The sequence below is a fragment of the Cynara cardunculus genome, assembly GCF_001531365.2.
Source record: "Cynara cardunculus var. scolymus isolate 2C chromosome LG 1, CcrdV1, whole genome shotgun sequence".
Lineage (NCBI taxonomy): Eukaryota > Viridiplantae > Streptophyta > Magnoliopsida > Asterales > Asteraceae > Cynara > Cynara cardunculus.
The window spans coordinates 7479908-7495963 of NC_037528.1; the positions used below are offsets into that span (position 1 = coordinate 7479908).

The 16056-nt window shown below is 37.2% G+C and overlaps 1 protein-coding gene across 1 annotated transcript; it reads left to right on the plus strand.

Moving 5' to 3' along the window:
* The first annotated feature begins 462 nt into the window (after nucleotides 1-462).
* LOC112508868 (sister chromatid cohesion 1 protein 4) lies at nucleotides 463-15961 on the plus strand. The gene is made up of 16 exons (XM_025113679.1): nucleotides 463-1052; nucleotides 5154-5415; nucleotides 5745-5842; nucleotides 5941-5984; nucleotides 7107-7165; nucleotides 7364-7472; nucleotides 7570-8062; nucleotides 8159-8485; nucleotides 8577-9023; nucleotides 9168-9309; nucleotides 9687-9823; nucleotides 10513-11588; nucleotides 11793-11826; nucleotides 12594-12711; nucleotides 14778-14907; nucleotides 15619-15961. The coding sequence occupies exons 1-16, from the start codon at nucleotides 929-931 to the stop codon at nucleotides 15715-15717; spliced, it is 3699 nt and encodes a 1232-aa protein (XP_024969447.1). The 5' UTR covers nucleotides 463-928; the 3' UTR covers nucleotides 15718-15961.
* The last annotated feature ends 95 nt before the right edge of the window (nucleotides 15962-16056 follow it).

Below are 16056 nucleotides of genomic sequence, written 5' to 3' on the forward strand. Positions count from 1 at the left end.
ATATGCTCCTCACGTGCTGCACATATGATGGCACTTAAATAGGAAATTTTAGACACCTGTTTGACGGAGGGACCCAGTTCATAATGAAATGCAAACCACAATACCACCATCCAGTGCTGTAATTAATACATATGAGATATCCAATCCAAAACTTTTTACAGTCTATCATTCACTTCCTTTAACAAATTAAGTTACAAGACTGTAAATTATGAGTCTATTGATAAGTTCTAAACCGTTTGACATATGTCTTTAAAACCATTTTTTGCTATTAAAAAGTTATTAAAAACATCACATTTTCACATAAATAAATAAAAATGATTTGAGATGGCCGGAAGCGGAAGGAGCAAAAACAACATGGCATGTCCCCATGCGCCGCGGGTTTAGCACCAGTAGTTACCATATCCAATAAACACAAGACTTTCCGACACCTTACACACCCACTCTTTGACCTTTCTCTCTCCAAAAGTTTCATTCAAATCTCTTTCAAAAAGTAAATGCGCTTCACGCTTCCCCCATCTGCAACTCCAAATTCACCTCAACAAACCCTTTGATTTCACTCCAAACCCACTCATATCTGCTCTCAACTCCCCTGGTCGACCTCTATGTCGTGATTTCGGAATCTTTTTCGATCTATTACCTGATTTTTTTTGGCTAAATCTAGGGATTTTTGGGGGTTTCAGTGATTCGTCCAAGAGGGTCTTCAATTTGGGTCAATCTTGGTGTGACTGGGTATTGGGATTTTTTTAGTCGATGATGATATGGATTATCCAACTTCAGACCTGGGTCCTGATTGAAACTGGGGAAAGTAATTGGTATTTTTAGGGGAAAGAGTGTGTGATATTTGGGGAATTTTAAGTTATTCTAGTGGTTGAGAAGTCTAGGGTTTGTCAGAGGGGGGAGGAAGTTTTTATGAAATCTTGAAGGAGGGATGTTTTATTCGCAGTTCATATTAGCGAAAAAGGGTCCCTTAGGGACAATATGGATCGCAGCACACTTGGAGCGGAAGCTTCGCAAAAATCAGGTTGCAGATACTGATATCGGCGTCTCTGTAGGTAATCATTTGTTTTTGCCCAATTTTTTTTTGTTGGAATTGTAGAATTCTCTTGCATGAAGAAGTATTGTTAGAAGCAAGGGTGATTCGGTGTTATTTACATGAAGCTTCCAAATTTTGTTCGTTTACATATGTATTTGTTTAGTTTAGCTTATTTATTGAGAACTCTTTTTGGTTAGATAGTATACAAGCAGAAGTCTCGTGGTTTAGCACTCAATCAGGAAAGTTTTTTATGGCTTTGGGGTTTAAGCTAACAGAAGTCTTACTAGCTTTTAGGAATTTTCCTTTTGGAACCCAGAACTCATCCCCTGCCACATTCTTGGCCTATACTGCCGGAGAAACGCCAACCTCCGGTCCTAAGCAAACCAAATTTACCTTTTGTAATTTAGACAAAAGAGGCTCATCTAGCTGGGGACTGAGGGAGTTCCAAGTAGCTTCAAATTCTAAGTTTTTGATGTTCTGTTTTTCTTATTGGTTTAGCCTTATACAACACTCTTTCAGACACAGGAAACAACTTTGGTAATTTTTTTTATCTTTTGGAGGACACCGGAAGGAAACAATCAACCCATTAATATTGCAACATCTAAGAGATCGTCTAATGTATCACTGGATCCATTGAAACTTATAAGTATGGTAACAAGACCTCTCAAATGGAGAGTTTTCCTTTCGACCATGTTCAGTTATTAATATGATATATAAGAACTGCTGCTCCAAAGATGTTACACCCTTTATCCTGAAATATTATTGCTAGCTGGATCTTGTCATTCGTGTGATAACAGGATGCTCCAACTTCTAGACCTGTCACTTAATTACTTAGGGGCAGGTTACCAAACGCTTACCTGCGTAAGCGCTTATCAAGTCATATTACATTACCAGATGAATATGTAAGGACCAAGAATCTTACCCCGTAAGAGCGAGGCAAGGACCAAAAGTCTTACCGGGTAAGTAAAGACGATGACTCTTACCACGGTTAGTGTTTACCGAGTAAATTGTTGCATACGATGCCGTTTTGGTGAACTAAAATTTTACCTGTAAGTAAGTGATAGTGTTGAATTTTACATGTAAATGCTTACCGGGTAAGTGTTTGGTAAACGACCTCTCAGTATTAGATCTCCGAAGTGTGCAATTTATAGGTGGGTAATTCAATGGCAGGGAAATAAATCTAAACTGGAGTTTATTGTCTTGACATATTGAGACATTTAAGTTTCTCATATTCCAGGTGCAATCAGGATTTGTTGTACTATTTTTTTAAGTTTAAAAAGCTTGATAAGGACTGAATCTTCATAAAACATGGGGACACACATCACATGGAAATTGTGGAGCCATTATCTACCTAACCGCAGCGAGACATACTGACTACTAATTTACTATGACCTAGTTTGAATATCAATGTGGAGACAAATTGTGGATATTTGTCGCAAAATAGAAGTTGAAGTTGGATAGTAATCAAAGTACACATCACTGGCTGTTGTGTGACCAATTTTTTCTGGCTGCTATCAGCTTAGTTACAGTACAAAAATAAGCCTTATCTTGTCAAACAATTTCCAAGAAGTTATGCACAGTAATATAGAATTTGAAAGTCTTTGATTGTTGTCATTGTTGCTAAAATAACAAATATTTGCAATGTGGAAGCAATGATACTTGCTATATTAGTTTGAAGCACTAAAGGGTCTTTAGCCCACCGGTACTTGGGTTACTGGTAAAGCCCAACTTCCCTGGAGGCCAAGGGTTCAAGCCTCACCACACGTGAGGAGAGTGTGTGAGTTTTGCGGTATATAAATATTATATATATTTCCAAATGTATATTGGTTTGAAGCAGGCCACACACCCTGATGAAAGCAGGATCACACGGGTTAAATGATAAAACACTATCCGTACTGTACATGCCAAAGTTCATTCATTTGCTGTACTTATTATGCTTTGTGATAGTATATTGTTAAATGTAAGTATCCACTAATAACGTAACATGTAATGATGTAACTTCTCACTTCTCTTTGTTTGTTTGTTGATGTTCTGGTATGAAGCTCTCTATTCTATATTTTGATTTTGAGTAAGCTGCATGGTAATCACACAAGTTGTATTGAACTCCATATATAATTCCACTTGGCTTCATGAAAGCTTAACCATGAACGAAGCAAAATCAAGCATGGTTAACTAGTCTTTGAAGGATCTATCTCATGATGTTCATTAATTAGATCCTGAATTATGATCTCACGGTCATGGGTTCACATATTTGATTCTTCACTTTGTCTTCATGTGAAACTTAGAGAGTTAGATGTATACAATGGTATAGTGCCCTATGTCTGATTAGTTGAGGTGGTTATCGTTAGTTTAGGAGTTTTATAGTTGAGACATGTAATGTGTAATTTAGGGGTGTTCATTTTCTTGCATAGACCGCATAAGCCGCCCGTATCATACCATAGTGCGCGGTTTAGAACTTTCACGGTTTGGTTTGCAGTTTTGAACTACACAAATCGCAAGAGTTCAAACCGCACCACACCACACCACCTATTATTTTTATTAGTTAATTTATGTATAGCTATATATTATATTTTTTATCAACTACAATATTATTGTTTTGACATTATTTATATATTCAATACTAAATTACTAATACTCCATGGTAACTTAAATTAGATTGGTTTTCTGTTTGTTTTAGATTTGTTTTAAAAGTTTGTGAACTTCTTCTGTATTTGAACTTGATTATGTTGTGTATTATCACTTTCCACACTGTATTTTATGGAATTTGACATTTTGTATGATATGGAGCATGGAGACTATGAAACTTTGTATTGCCACTTTCCGCTTTCCACGCATCACATTTAGGTACAACCACACCACACCGCATATTGCTGTTTGAGGCATATGCTGTTTGGATTGTAGGTTTGACTCTAAAGCGCATCGTGAACACCCCTAAATTATAAATAAGTGTACCTACCATCAGATGAGGCATGAAATAAAATACAATCAGAGAGAGTAACGTCTTAGTGCTCTCTCTCTGTCTCTAAAGCGCATTGCGAACACCCCTAAATTATAAATAAGTGTACCTACCGTTAGATGAGGCATGAAATAAAATACAATCAGAGAGAATAATGCCTTAGTGCTCTCTCTCTAAACTAGTTTCTCACTCTAGATTGATTTTGTCAGAGAGATTTCCTTCCATAGATCTTGTACTTGCAATTGATGGTTTGAGGTCTTATAGAAGACATCTAAGAATCTTGCAATTGATTATCAAATGTCTGCTCCTAGTTTTTCATCTATCAAACACACCTAAGCTTGTGTTTTCTACCTATACATGCAGTTTTTTTTACAAGAGCCCCCATACATAGTTAAATGGCATTTGTAGTTTGTTACTGAACAAAGAAATGAACTTTGAGGTCTGAATTAGATTATTGTGGAGGAACTGTCTGAAACCATATTGACAATGGTTTTTCCAATTTTAGTGCTGGAATACATTCACACTTCTTCGGGATAAAATAGCTATTCATGATGGTTGGCTTACTCTAGCAAGGCTTCTTTGCCAAGTTAATCTACACTCACCGAATGACTAACTGAAATTCTCAAACCGTGTAGAATTTTTTTGGGAAGAACATTATAACCAGTCATTGTAGATAATTAATGAGATGGACTGTGACTTGTGAGCCAATTGGGGACTGTTAACGGTAATCAATATCAGTATCATTAGACCAGCTTCTAGACCACTAAAATTATTGAATTTGGGGAATGATCAACTTTTTTGAAAGCACAACTTATCGATCATCAAACCAATCTGAATGGAATATGTGTAAAGGATTCAATGATGTAGATGCTATATGACTTGCTATTCTTTTTAACATAACGGCAAGAAGATGTTGGGAGACATGGAGTCAGCTAGCAATGGCTGGAGAATAGTTTCTACTGATATTTATTGTATATCATTACTCTGAATATTTTGGTTTCTTGTGGAATTGATCATTTCTTCTATATGCCTCGTTTGACAAGTAATGAACATTGCGTAGCAGTAAATGCACTTGAAGAAAAACAGGAAATGAGGCCTGATTGGACTTCTGTGTTTAACAATTTAATTGCTTCACTTCTTAATTTCTTCTGGTTCTTTTGACAGACTCCATCCTTTTTCCTGAAATGCCTATTGCACTCCGGTTGTCTAGCCATCTTTTGCTTGGCGTGGTTAGGATATACTCGAGGAAGGTAAATTACCTTTTCGACGATTGCAGTGAGGCTTTGCTAAAAGTAAAGCAAGCTTTTCGCTCCACTGCGGTCGACTTGCCACCTGAAGAATCTACTGCTCCATATCACTCAATCACCTTGCCAGAGACTTTTGATCTAGATGATTTTGAGCTGCCAGACAATGAGACTTATCAGGGGTTAGTTTGTCAATATATTTTTTTTTTGCTTCGAAGATATTCGAGCCATTAATATGCACACGCAGCCTCTGTATCCTGCTAAGACAATATCACACTTACTTTGCTTTCTTTTCAAATTGCCATTTCTGTTTTCAATATCACACCTTAGCCGTTGGCCTTCTTTTCTTCTGCATTAGTTTTGTTGGCAAATCAGGAAATGGATTTAAAAACTAGGAAGGTGCTGAACTTTTTATAAAATAGTTTGGAGAAAATATGTTGTTTTTGTTAAGGTGCAGGTACTTTTTGCCAATTTGGACTGATTTTTGCATGCTGATATCAATTTTTTGCAGTAATTATGTTGATCACCATATCAGTTCAAAAGACCAGATCACACTTCAAGATACTATGGAGGGTGTTGTTTACTCTACATCCAAATTTGGACTTGATGGTTGGTATCGCTTATGTTAATGAAAGATCTTCTAAACATTTTTTCATGCATTTTTTTTTCTTCTGATTCTTATCCATATAAATGCTTTCTGTTTATAGAGAGATTTGGTGATGGTGATGCATCTGGATTGGACCTTGATGAGGTAAATAAGTAAATTCCACTTAGAATATTGTAATATGTTGAATCAGCTAGTAGTGCTTTGGCAATTGAGATATAGGGAGCATGAATTTGGATTTATCACTAAAAAGACAGTTCTGGGAATGTTTCTCCTTGGTCTTTGTTCTTCCTATTTCTTGTGTGTTGTTCCTGCGCGTGAAAGTTGAACCCTTCATGTTGGAGTTCAAGGACTATCTGGTCAAGTTCTTTTGACTTCACCTTTGGATCTTATGTGTTAATTTTTTTGTTTCCCGGTGTCAGGGAATGACAGAACTTTATAAGCTTGGTTCTGTCTTTTTTAAATGTTTGCATTCAGAATGGAGAGTTGGCGTCATTTCCCTGACCCTTTTGGTGCATTTTTTCTCTATATCGGCTCGGTGCTGGAAAATTGTGATCGTGATTACGCTGATGTGATCAGGCCTGTCTTTGTTTTGCAATGTAATTACTTAAGAACACAGGGCATGTATTGTACATGTCAAATCCCCATCTTGACTGGTGTGTTGATGACTATCTTTAGGCTACACACTCAAGGGAATCATTAGGAATCGGGCGTTGAGGCTTGTGCTGGTCATCTCAAGGACTTCTAAGTTAAAAACTTAGTTTAGATAAGTCGAATATAAGACTCCTACATGAAATCTGGTAGAAACTATTATTCACTAGTAGATTGAGTTATATGAAAAATGGAAACTCACCTTGTTTTGTCTCAAATTTTAAATGCATACCCTGGTTCATGGATGTTTAATGTTTTTTATTTAAACACACTTTGTTTATATTTTCATGATAAATTCAAATAGTCAAGTTTTAGACTTTAATGGAGTTCAGGTTATATTTTCTATTTACCACAGTGCTCAAACAACTGTACTGTAGCATATTATACTGCTTGGTTCATAGTTAACCCACACAGAGGCATAATCCAAAACCACTTGGAAACACTCAACGTACTTCACTTGAAATACCTCCTAGAAACATTGATATAATGCCACATGACCCCTTAATTAAACGCACATAAGAATGCCACCCTTGAAATTAAAGAAAATTTTACTGCATGACCATGTGGTTATTTGCATGAGTTTATCTAAAGCACTCCATTTGAAATTGGTGCAAGCAGGAACTATTGGTTGAGAAGGCTGCAACTGCAGAACATGCTACTGGTTCATCGAATACAGAGTACGCTCTCCCTCTCTCTCTCTCTCTCTGGTACCACAAGTTGTTCCATCTCTTTTTGGTATCACAAGTTATTCCATCTGTGGGGAAGCTTGCATGACTGATGTCTTTATAGAGTGGATAATTTTGAATTCTGCATTGTCAGTTACAATTATCAAAAAAGCTACAAGGTTCTAACATAAATACATCCTTCAATCTCAGTTTTGATCCTCAGGCATCTGCCCAGGCTAATGCATCTCTTAAGTATGAGGATGATCGAGATGCCCCGACTGTCCCTGAGGCAATGCCAGCTAGTGGCATTGAAAATCAGGTCCATACAATAACTTATAATTATTTTCATGTTACTTCTATATTTTAAATTTGTGGCCTCACATTTAACATCGTCTTCTGCTTCTTTTCTTTACCAGCAAGTAGGAGAGTATGATGGAGATAATGAACCGGTTGAGTATGCCCAGGCTCCATGTACTCCTGGACTATGGGAAGAACCGAATTTGTCCAACATTCAAGAAACTTCTGCATGTGATGATCACCACGAACCAGAAAATCATAGCCTAACAGATGCAGTGAAGGAGAACCTAGAAAATGCTTCTAGCAAGGAGGCTGAGTGCCTCCCTCATGAGCAACATCATAATCATTTCGAGCCACATGGGGAACCGTTACCAAACATTGCGTCAACAGAACAGATGTTGATGGATGATCTTGGTACTACACCTTTTACCGACTCCCTTTTAGCTGACCAAGCTAGGTCCACTTCTCCAATAGCAAAGGCGCATGATGCTGTTAATGCTGTGTCTGATGATCCCATCAAAGCAGAAGATTTACTTGATAAAAATGCTAGGGATGACGAGCCTGGAGTTCAGGCTGTCAATGATAACCATGAAAACTGTGTAGAACTTCAAGGCATGTTGAACTATGTCATGTATCTATTTTGAGTACCTCTTGCCAACTTTCAGAAGGTTTTTTTGGATATTCATTAAATTTCTCTTAATGCCGCAGGTAATCAGGAGAATACATGCCACCTTACCACTGAATTGGAACCAAATACTGAACCCTCTGGTAAAGACAACCTTGTTAGTCCCCAAGACCATACTTTTCTGGATCCCAATGATTCCATGATTTCCGTCCAATCTCCTCATTACACTATGCCAAGTTCTGACTTCCCAAGTATTAGGCCCTGTACCACTCCTTTGAACCATTCTGAAACTAGTGATAAGAAACTTGCTGATACTCTTCAACCAACTGATTTGACTTCTCTGTTCTCAATTGAAACATCTGGAAGGGAGGAGCATCCCAGTGCTTCTGGAGATTCTATTTTGGTGCAAGGTTTGTCAAATGAGCTTTTGCTTGAAGTCACACATCAATCATAGGTTTCCAGTGTTCTCAATTTAATATTAAATGTCTGATTGTTTTCCAGGGGAAGGACCACATGCAACTGAAGCATCGGAAAGAAACTTGCCGGAAGTTCATCTTGCTAAACCTGGTCCTAATGACGAATTTCAGGTGGCATCTAACATATCAAACAAACAGATGGACAATGTAATTGAAGGAGAGTTTCAAGTAGATACCATCAACAGTTATAGTTCTGACTTCCCTGCGCCTGAGAAATTGCTCTCTTTACCGCAAGTGCTTTCGGATTTACCCAAGGACTTCGTACCAGAAAGTACACCAGCTGAAAAAGAAATAGCAACAGGTGATGGAGGTGATGCTGGTAGCAATATGCTCGCGGGAAAAAAGCGCAGTTTCACTGAAAGCTCACTGACAGCTCACAGTCTAAATTTAGATGAATCTTCGGGTTTATTTGCCACAAATGTAACTAGAGAATCCGTTCTGGATGATGATGATTTGTTGTCTTCGATATTAGGTATGAGACTGCTCAGCTTTGTGAAGTTGCTTTCCCTTTGTGTTGCTTGAAAAGGCATATGGTTCTTCTCCTCTCTTTTTTTCTGAACACCTTTTCTTTTGAACTTTTAGTTTAGTTCTTAATGGCAATTTCTATTTCCTGCAGTTGGAAGAAGATCTTCAGTATTAAAAATGAAGTCCACACCTCCCCTTCAGGTACCATCTACAAAACGGCGGCGATCTGCACCCAAAACTGGCATTTTGAAAAGGAAGGTGGTCATGGATGATAACATGGTTCTGCATGGCGAGTATGTTCCAATATTTTCTGGTTACTGTATGAGTCTTTCAATTTTAAATCTGAGTTTGCTGCAGCACTGAGTATAGCACATGAAGAACTGAGTTTCCTAGAAAGTCCTTATGATTTTAGCACATATTCTCTTGATATCTTTGTATATCTGCAATGTATATATCAAGGCAGAGAGGAAACAATTGAAATTGGACTGAAAGGGTCTCTTGTTAAGCTACCTAATTGTTGCATGATATGCTTACCTAATTGTTCCATGCTATGCTCTATACCTTCATAATAATCATGTTGAGTGCTCAAATTATTTCTTCTTGACTTTGTTTTTAGATTGTAAAAAATTGTTGTCTGTTATCACTAATAAATTTTTTTCTTTTCAAAAAGCACAATACGCCAGCAATTGACAAACACTGAAGACATTCGGCGATTAAGAAAGAAAGCTCCTTGCACTAGATCTGAAATTTCAATGATTGAAAAACAATTCTGGGAAGAGGAACTTTTTAGTGAAGCCATATTTACTGGTGAGTTGTTTGTGGACAAATTCAGAATGCTTAGTTTCTAATGGCATCAATTGTGTTCTTAATATACTTGGTATTTATATGTCCCATGAATACCGTTCTTGAGTGAATTTGATTTTGTTTCAAGTAGTGGGATCGGGTTTTTTATTTATTTTCTGTGGCTTAGGATTACACTTTGTGTCAAAGGGCTTGCTCAAGTGATTAAAACCACTTGGAGTGACTATTCTTGAATTGAATTATGAATAATCACATGTGCAATTTTTTTTCCTTTTAGGTCTATGGGCTATGTCATAGTTTGGAACTCTTTTAAGACATTAGAAACAATATTTTTCCAACTTTCCTATTATTTTAAATTACTTCATCAAACTAGGTGTTCTGCAGGTATGCATCTGGAATACATGACTTCAGAAAGTTTGATCCAGTTGCACAATTTTTCCAACGGAAATTTGTAGAATTTATTTTTAGGAGGAAATCAATTATTTATGAGTTGTTCCCCTTATCAATCTTGTTCTGCTTTTTGATCTATTATTAACCTTTGATGATCTCCTTTTGATATTTTATCAGATTGAAGACAGATTATTAAGTTTGCAAGTTTTGCACTTTCTTTCTGCATTTGTCATATCTTCCCCCTCATCTAGAAAATAATAATTCTCTTGCTGTAGGTTGCTGGACTAACAATGTTTTTCTTACAGGGGTATCGATCAAAATGGCATCTTTGCACAATCAGTTGTCTGATCTAAGTCGCATTGTAGTATCCCACTGTGACGTGTCTTTAGAAGGTGGACCAGACCCAAAATCAATATCACAGAATGATGAAATATGCATGCAACTGGAAGGAAGGACCGAAAACATGGGTCTCTCGGTTGGGCCAGATGTTCCTAAAGAAAATGGAGGTGACAATAACTTCAATTCTGTTGCCAGGGAAGATGTTTCTGAAGCACAACCCATTGAGTTTCCTTTGGTGGCTGATGACAGCACATGTGACAACAATACAACGAATTTAGATTATCATGACAGTCAAGCACAGATGCATGCAACCGGAGATGTGGCAGAACCCTTCAGTTCAGAACATGAACTTTTGGGCCAGGGAACTGCAATGGAGATCGATGCAAAAAGCTTTTCAGATGCTAATCTTGGAGTTTCTGTAATGCCTATTGAGGTTGAATCATTGACACATGCTGATGTGGTCTTAAGTGATACTTGTGGCATGTCAGCAGCACTGGGCGAGGTTGATAAGACCAGTCAGATGGATGCTTCTCTGCAAAACGATGCACCGGGTGTTAGTTCAGATGAAAAAATGGATCTACAATCTGTTGATATGGATCCTTGCTTGGATATAAGTACTAACAAATCTATTGAAAATAGTGTAGCTTCTGAAATAAAGGTTGACGTTGCTTCAGTTAGAGAAATATCAGAAGAACATGAGCTTGTTGCAAATGCTTGTGCTACATTCTCTTCCGAGACCGATGGCGTAAGACCTCAAATTGATACCCTTGACGAAGACGTGGAAACCAGGAAGAATGAGGAAGAGTTTGTAAATGAGGATGTCACCTTAGCTCCAGATACCGAGTGTAATACACAGAACTTGGTCTGCAATGGTATACATGGTGAAGAATTTGTAACAGCTGCAGCGTACGATGAAGAAGTGAACCCAGTCTTGGAAGATGTTTCATTGGACGAACGAGAAAATCCAGGTCATCAGGTTACTTTTCCAATGACTGCAATGAGTGTAGAAGATAGCACTGTCAATAACAGGGATGATGATAATGTAAGTTATTTACTGAATCATATTTCAGAGTCTTGAGTGTATGTATAAAATTCGTTGGGGTGGGCTGGAGACTGCGGTGCGGCTAGCAGTTGGCCAGCTAGTCATGTCATGTGATGCTTACACAGCTTCCATGATAATATTCTTCTGTTCACAGTTGTAAAAAGAATGATTTATTGATAATTCTTATTTGCTTTCTATGTGCAGGAGTTTACATATTCTGCAGTTGGGAATGATACAGGTTTGCATCCATGTTTTTCGCTATTGCTCATTTCACCCTATTTGTAAATAATCTTGGCATTAAATTGAATAAACACGTGCCTCTGTATTGCATTTATTAGATAGATTGAATTAGATGAAGATTAACGAAGATGAAGATTAACGAAGATGAAGATCATGGAGAATGCTCTCTCTGTATATTCCTTGAGGAAATGTAGTCTTGGAGTTTTTAAAGAAGAAATAAAAGGGAAACATATATCTAGACTAAAACTATGGACTAGTGACAGAAATAACCCCTGAACTATATACGTATTTACACAACATAACTTACAACATTATCTACTTGTAGTTTGTTCTTAAACTTTGTGGGAGTTAAATTATCACTTTTTTGTTGTTCATAGCTCACACAGAATGCAATTTTGAGTGGGTTGCCTATTACATACACTTCTATTTTTCCTCTTTCCATAAAGAAGAATTGATCACTGCCTATTTTCTTTTAGATTCAAGTAGAGTAGCAAACCCTTCCGGGGAGCTATTCTGAATTTAGTTTTGAAGTTACTGTCTCGCGTTTGGAAGTAAATGTGGTTGAAACTTGTAACTTGTGTTCATCATTTTCACAAATCTTCGTTGTTACAAGTTGGTTTATAGGATTTTGTTCATGAGTATCTGGGTGAATACCACCACTCTCTTTTATGAGAACATGCAAATGGTTTATTCAAGTGTGTCACCATATTGTAACTGTCACAATTTCTACTTCCAATTTACTTACCGTTGTGACCGCTTCTTCAGATTTTCTGAATTTTGATGATGCTGATGACGACGAGGAGGCTGAAACAGCTGGTGATTACATGCCTGATACAGAAGCAACCCGTGTTATTGACAACAGCGGATGGTCTTCCCGTACAAAGTATGTATATTTTCATGTTTTGGTTTCCTCTTCCATCATGATAAATATTTTTTGATGCTTGGCGAAAATAAGACAACATCCTTTTTCTGGATTAAGTTGGTCTATTTCTTTTTCTTCTTTTGCCCTCATATACTTGATAGTATGGAAAGTTCTACTTTACTGTAATCGGGAAGCTAGCATATTCCCGTCCATGTTTAGTTTTTGGTCTTTCCTGGCACAATACTTGTTCTGCAAGATGCCATTTCTTTTTCCTGACTGGATGTCTCTTTTATGTACTCAGATCAGCTTAAGCAGTTTTCTCTCTTTTGGTATGGATGAAGCTATTTCATAATACATGAAAATGTGATTGTTCTAACAACATAACCTGTAAAAAAGTTTGTTATTGGGAATTCCATGCATATCATAGTTGCTGGAGTCAGTCAACCTGTTTTGCCTTAGTTTCTTATTAATTAGAAAAGGACAAATTGCACCAAAATTGGAACCTATTTTGCCTTGTTCTTATTTTGGGAATGTACTTTCAAAATCTCCATTTTGGGGAACCTGCTTTCGAAACTTCTCATTTTGGAGAATAACGTTCAAAATTTCTCAATTTGGGGAACTGACGTGGAACCACTTTTACTTTTGTTCATACTTCGGGGAACATGATTTGGACACCAGGTCTTAAATGAGAAGTTTTGAAAGTTGGCTCCCCAAAATAGGAATGAAAGCTTGGTGCAATTTACCCATTAAAAAAGTAATGAGAAATGATTTTTCTGTTCACATTTTTAGCCATATGTATTAGGTGGTATTGTTGGTGAAAGAACTTGTTTTTCTTACCTGATATTTTATTTATTATATTTAACAATGGACACAAAGCATGCCACATGATTTTCTTCTCTCCACCTGATTTCTCTCTCTTCTGTTAGACATTATGGACCTTAGGTGGTTGTAAGAACATGTCATTACTAGGATCCGATGAACTCAAGCTGATTTATCTGTTGAACCACAAACTGGGATTTCTATATGAACTGCTAGTCTGATACCATATAAGGGGTGTCCTTTTGATGATCTCTAGTAGAGGAATTGAAGGGTGATAACATAATTGATGTTTATATCTCCAAAATAGAGACTGTTCCAGTTGAATGTAATTTTTTTAGAGATTTTAACTTTTGCTTATCCATTTTGAAGAAATTATAGAGAATCTGTTGGACATGCTCTTAACAACCAGTGAAGTACATGACCAATAATTGGTGCATATGTGGTAGCATAAAAGTCTATATACAGCTCATATTTTAGAATCTTACATTTATGTAGATGGTTCATTACTTCATTAATCGAGCATATTAAAATTGGAACTATATAACCATGGCAATACAGCAATTCTCCGTGAAATCATTGATAGATTACAGAAGGCCACACGTTTTCGGGTCTGCCAGTGTTTTCAGGCGGACCAACTAGCTGATCGATTAGGTTTTCTTTTTCTCTCCTGTTCTTTGTTGTCCATATATCATCCATATCTATCCTATTGTCTATTATCCCGTTCCCTTGGCATCTTTGTTAAGCTACTTTGTTGTTTTTCTAGGTTTTAGCCTAGCACTACATACATTTCTCAAACAGCCGTGGGCGCTTTATAGAATTCTCATCGGTCCAATTAATTTATACTTCACTCGTTGAAATCACGATTCAGTTAAATTCTAGCATAGTTTTTGTTTCTCTGTGCCTTGTTCCAGCAACCCAACGTATTTATTAATGTCGGCTACCATGCCGCCTCGTCTTCTTATTCAAATTCCACTCTGACCTTAGAAATGCGTCTGTCACTAACATGCTCTTGTGTGAGCGGAAGAAGCTGGTTTATTCCCTGTATGATCACATAACATCTACAGTCCCTTTTCCGCAATTACTTGCCGTTATTAATGTGGTAGTTGAAACCATCTCTTATCTTGTGGAACAGCCAAGCGGCAGAAAGTTCTCTTCCATGGGTCTCGACTCTGGAAGCCCTCAAATTTTTATGAGCGCCTAACATTCTTATTCTTTAGGGTACTGATTAATAAAGCTATTCTGCTTATACTTGTGAGAATTTTTGGCAGGGCTGTTGCAAAATACCTCCAAATTATGTTTGACAAAGAAGGAGCGAGAGGAAGGAATTTGCTTCCTGTGAACAACCTGTTAGCTGGGAAAACACGCAAGGAGGCATCAAGAATGTTCTTTGAAACACTGGTATGCTCATCATAACTATCAAGGATTTAAATTACTTTATACCAGTACTTTCTGGAGGCTTTGGATGGGTTCTTCAACAATCTTCCGTTGTTGAACCTTCCGGAACATCTGTATTTATCCACCCCTATATAATGAAGTCGGGCTAACTGCTGGTTTTCATGTACATTCCTGTGATGACTGGCCCTTGTTTTGATACCCTACCAAAAGTATGTCTTAGGGTGTTGTAATGTAATCTAGTTATTGGAAAATGCACATCTACTGTGAATTAAAATTGAAACCAGTTTTTTGATTTGAAATAAACATGTACAAATTACAATAGAACATTTTCCATTTCTCCAATCTCTACCAGAAGATGATAACCTATAGCAAACCATTTTTGATTTCCATGCAAAGCGAGGACTTTTTGTACATTAGAGATCCCGGCAATGCCTTACAGCAACTGGTAAGGTTAATAAGTTTTGCACTTTAGCCTACTCCCATAGCATTGTGGATATCCATCAACACTCAGTTTTCACACCTCATTATTGCAATTTCGGTACTTGTTATTTCTTTTTACCCCTTTTTGTACGTCATTTGTGACAGAATAGTTCATGGGTTCAAGTCATAGATACAGGCCCTCGGCAAAATTGAAAGGGAAAACCTTGGCATGCCAAGGAGCCTTGCACCACAAGTTACCATTTTGCCTCCATTAACAATATAAGCGTTTTACAGGTTCTTAAGACCAAGGATTACATCCATGTGGAACAGAGGGATCCCTATGAAAACATCGATATATTTCCACGAGCGAAGCTTTTGAAGTCAGACTTCTAATAGACTATTATTATTCCTAATGTTGCACAGTTGCAAAAGCAAAAGGAGGTGGGTGATTGTTCTTACTTAGATCTGTTGTTTGTTTTACTGTCAAGTAAATTAGTTTATTTTGGTAGCTTTAACCATGGAGGTGAGTAGATGATGTAATGGTTATTAGAGCCTGTGATGTTGTATGGAGCATATTTATTTGTAAATAAGTATATAGTGTTAATTGATGCTAATTTACTACTGCTATTTTATATGATTTACTTGTGTAAGCTTTGTGATTGATGACATCTGAAACTACTTTTGTGAAGATGCCAGATCACCTTCAAATACAGTGATTTTGATAGATTCTGG

What these genes read in the sequence shown, in the direction of transcription:
- LOC112508868 (XM_025113679.1), top strand. Translation starts at nt 929, where the DNA reads ATGTTTTATTCGCAGTTCATATTAGCGAAAAAGGGTCCCTTAGGGACA. An exon ending in GACAATGAGACTTATCAGGG is followed by an intron (nt 5,416 to 5,744) that starts GTTAGTTTGTCA and finishes AATTTTTTGCAG; the next exon opens with TAATTATGTTGATCACCATA. An exon ending in ACTGGTTCATCGAATACAGA is followed by an intron (nt 7,166 to 7,363) that starts GTACGCTCTCCC and finishes CTTCAATCTCAG; the next exon opens with TTTTGATCCTCAGGCATCTG.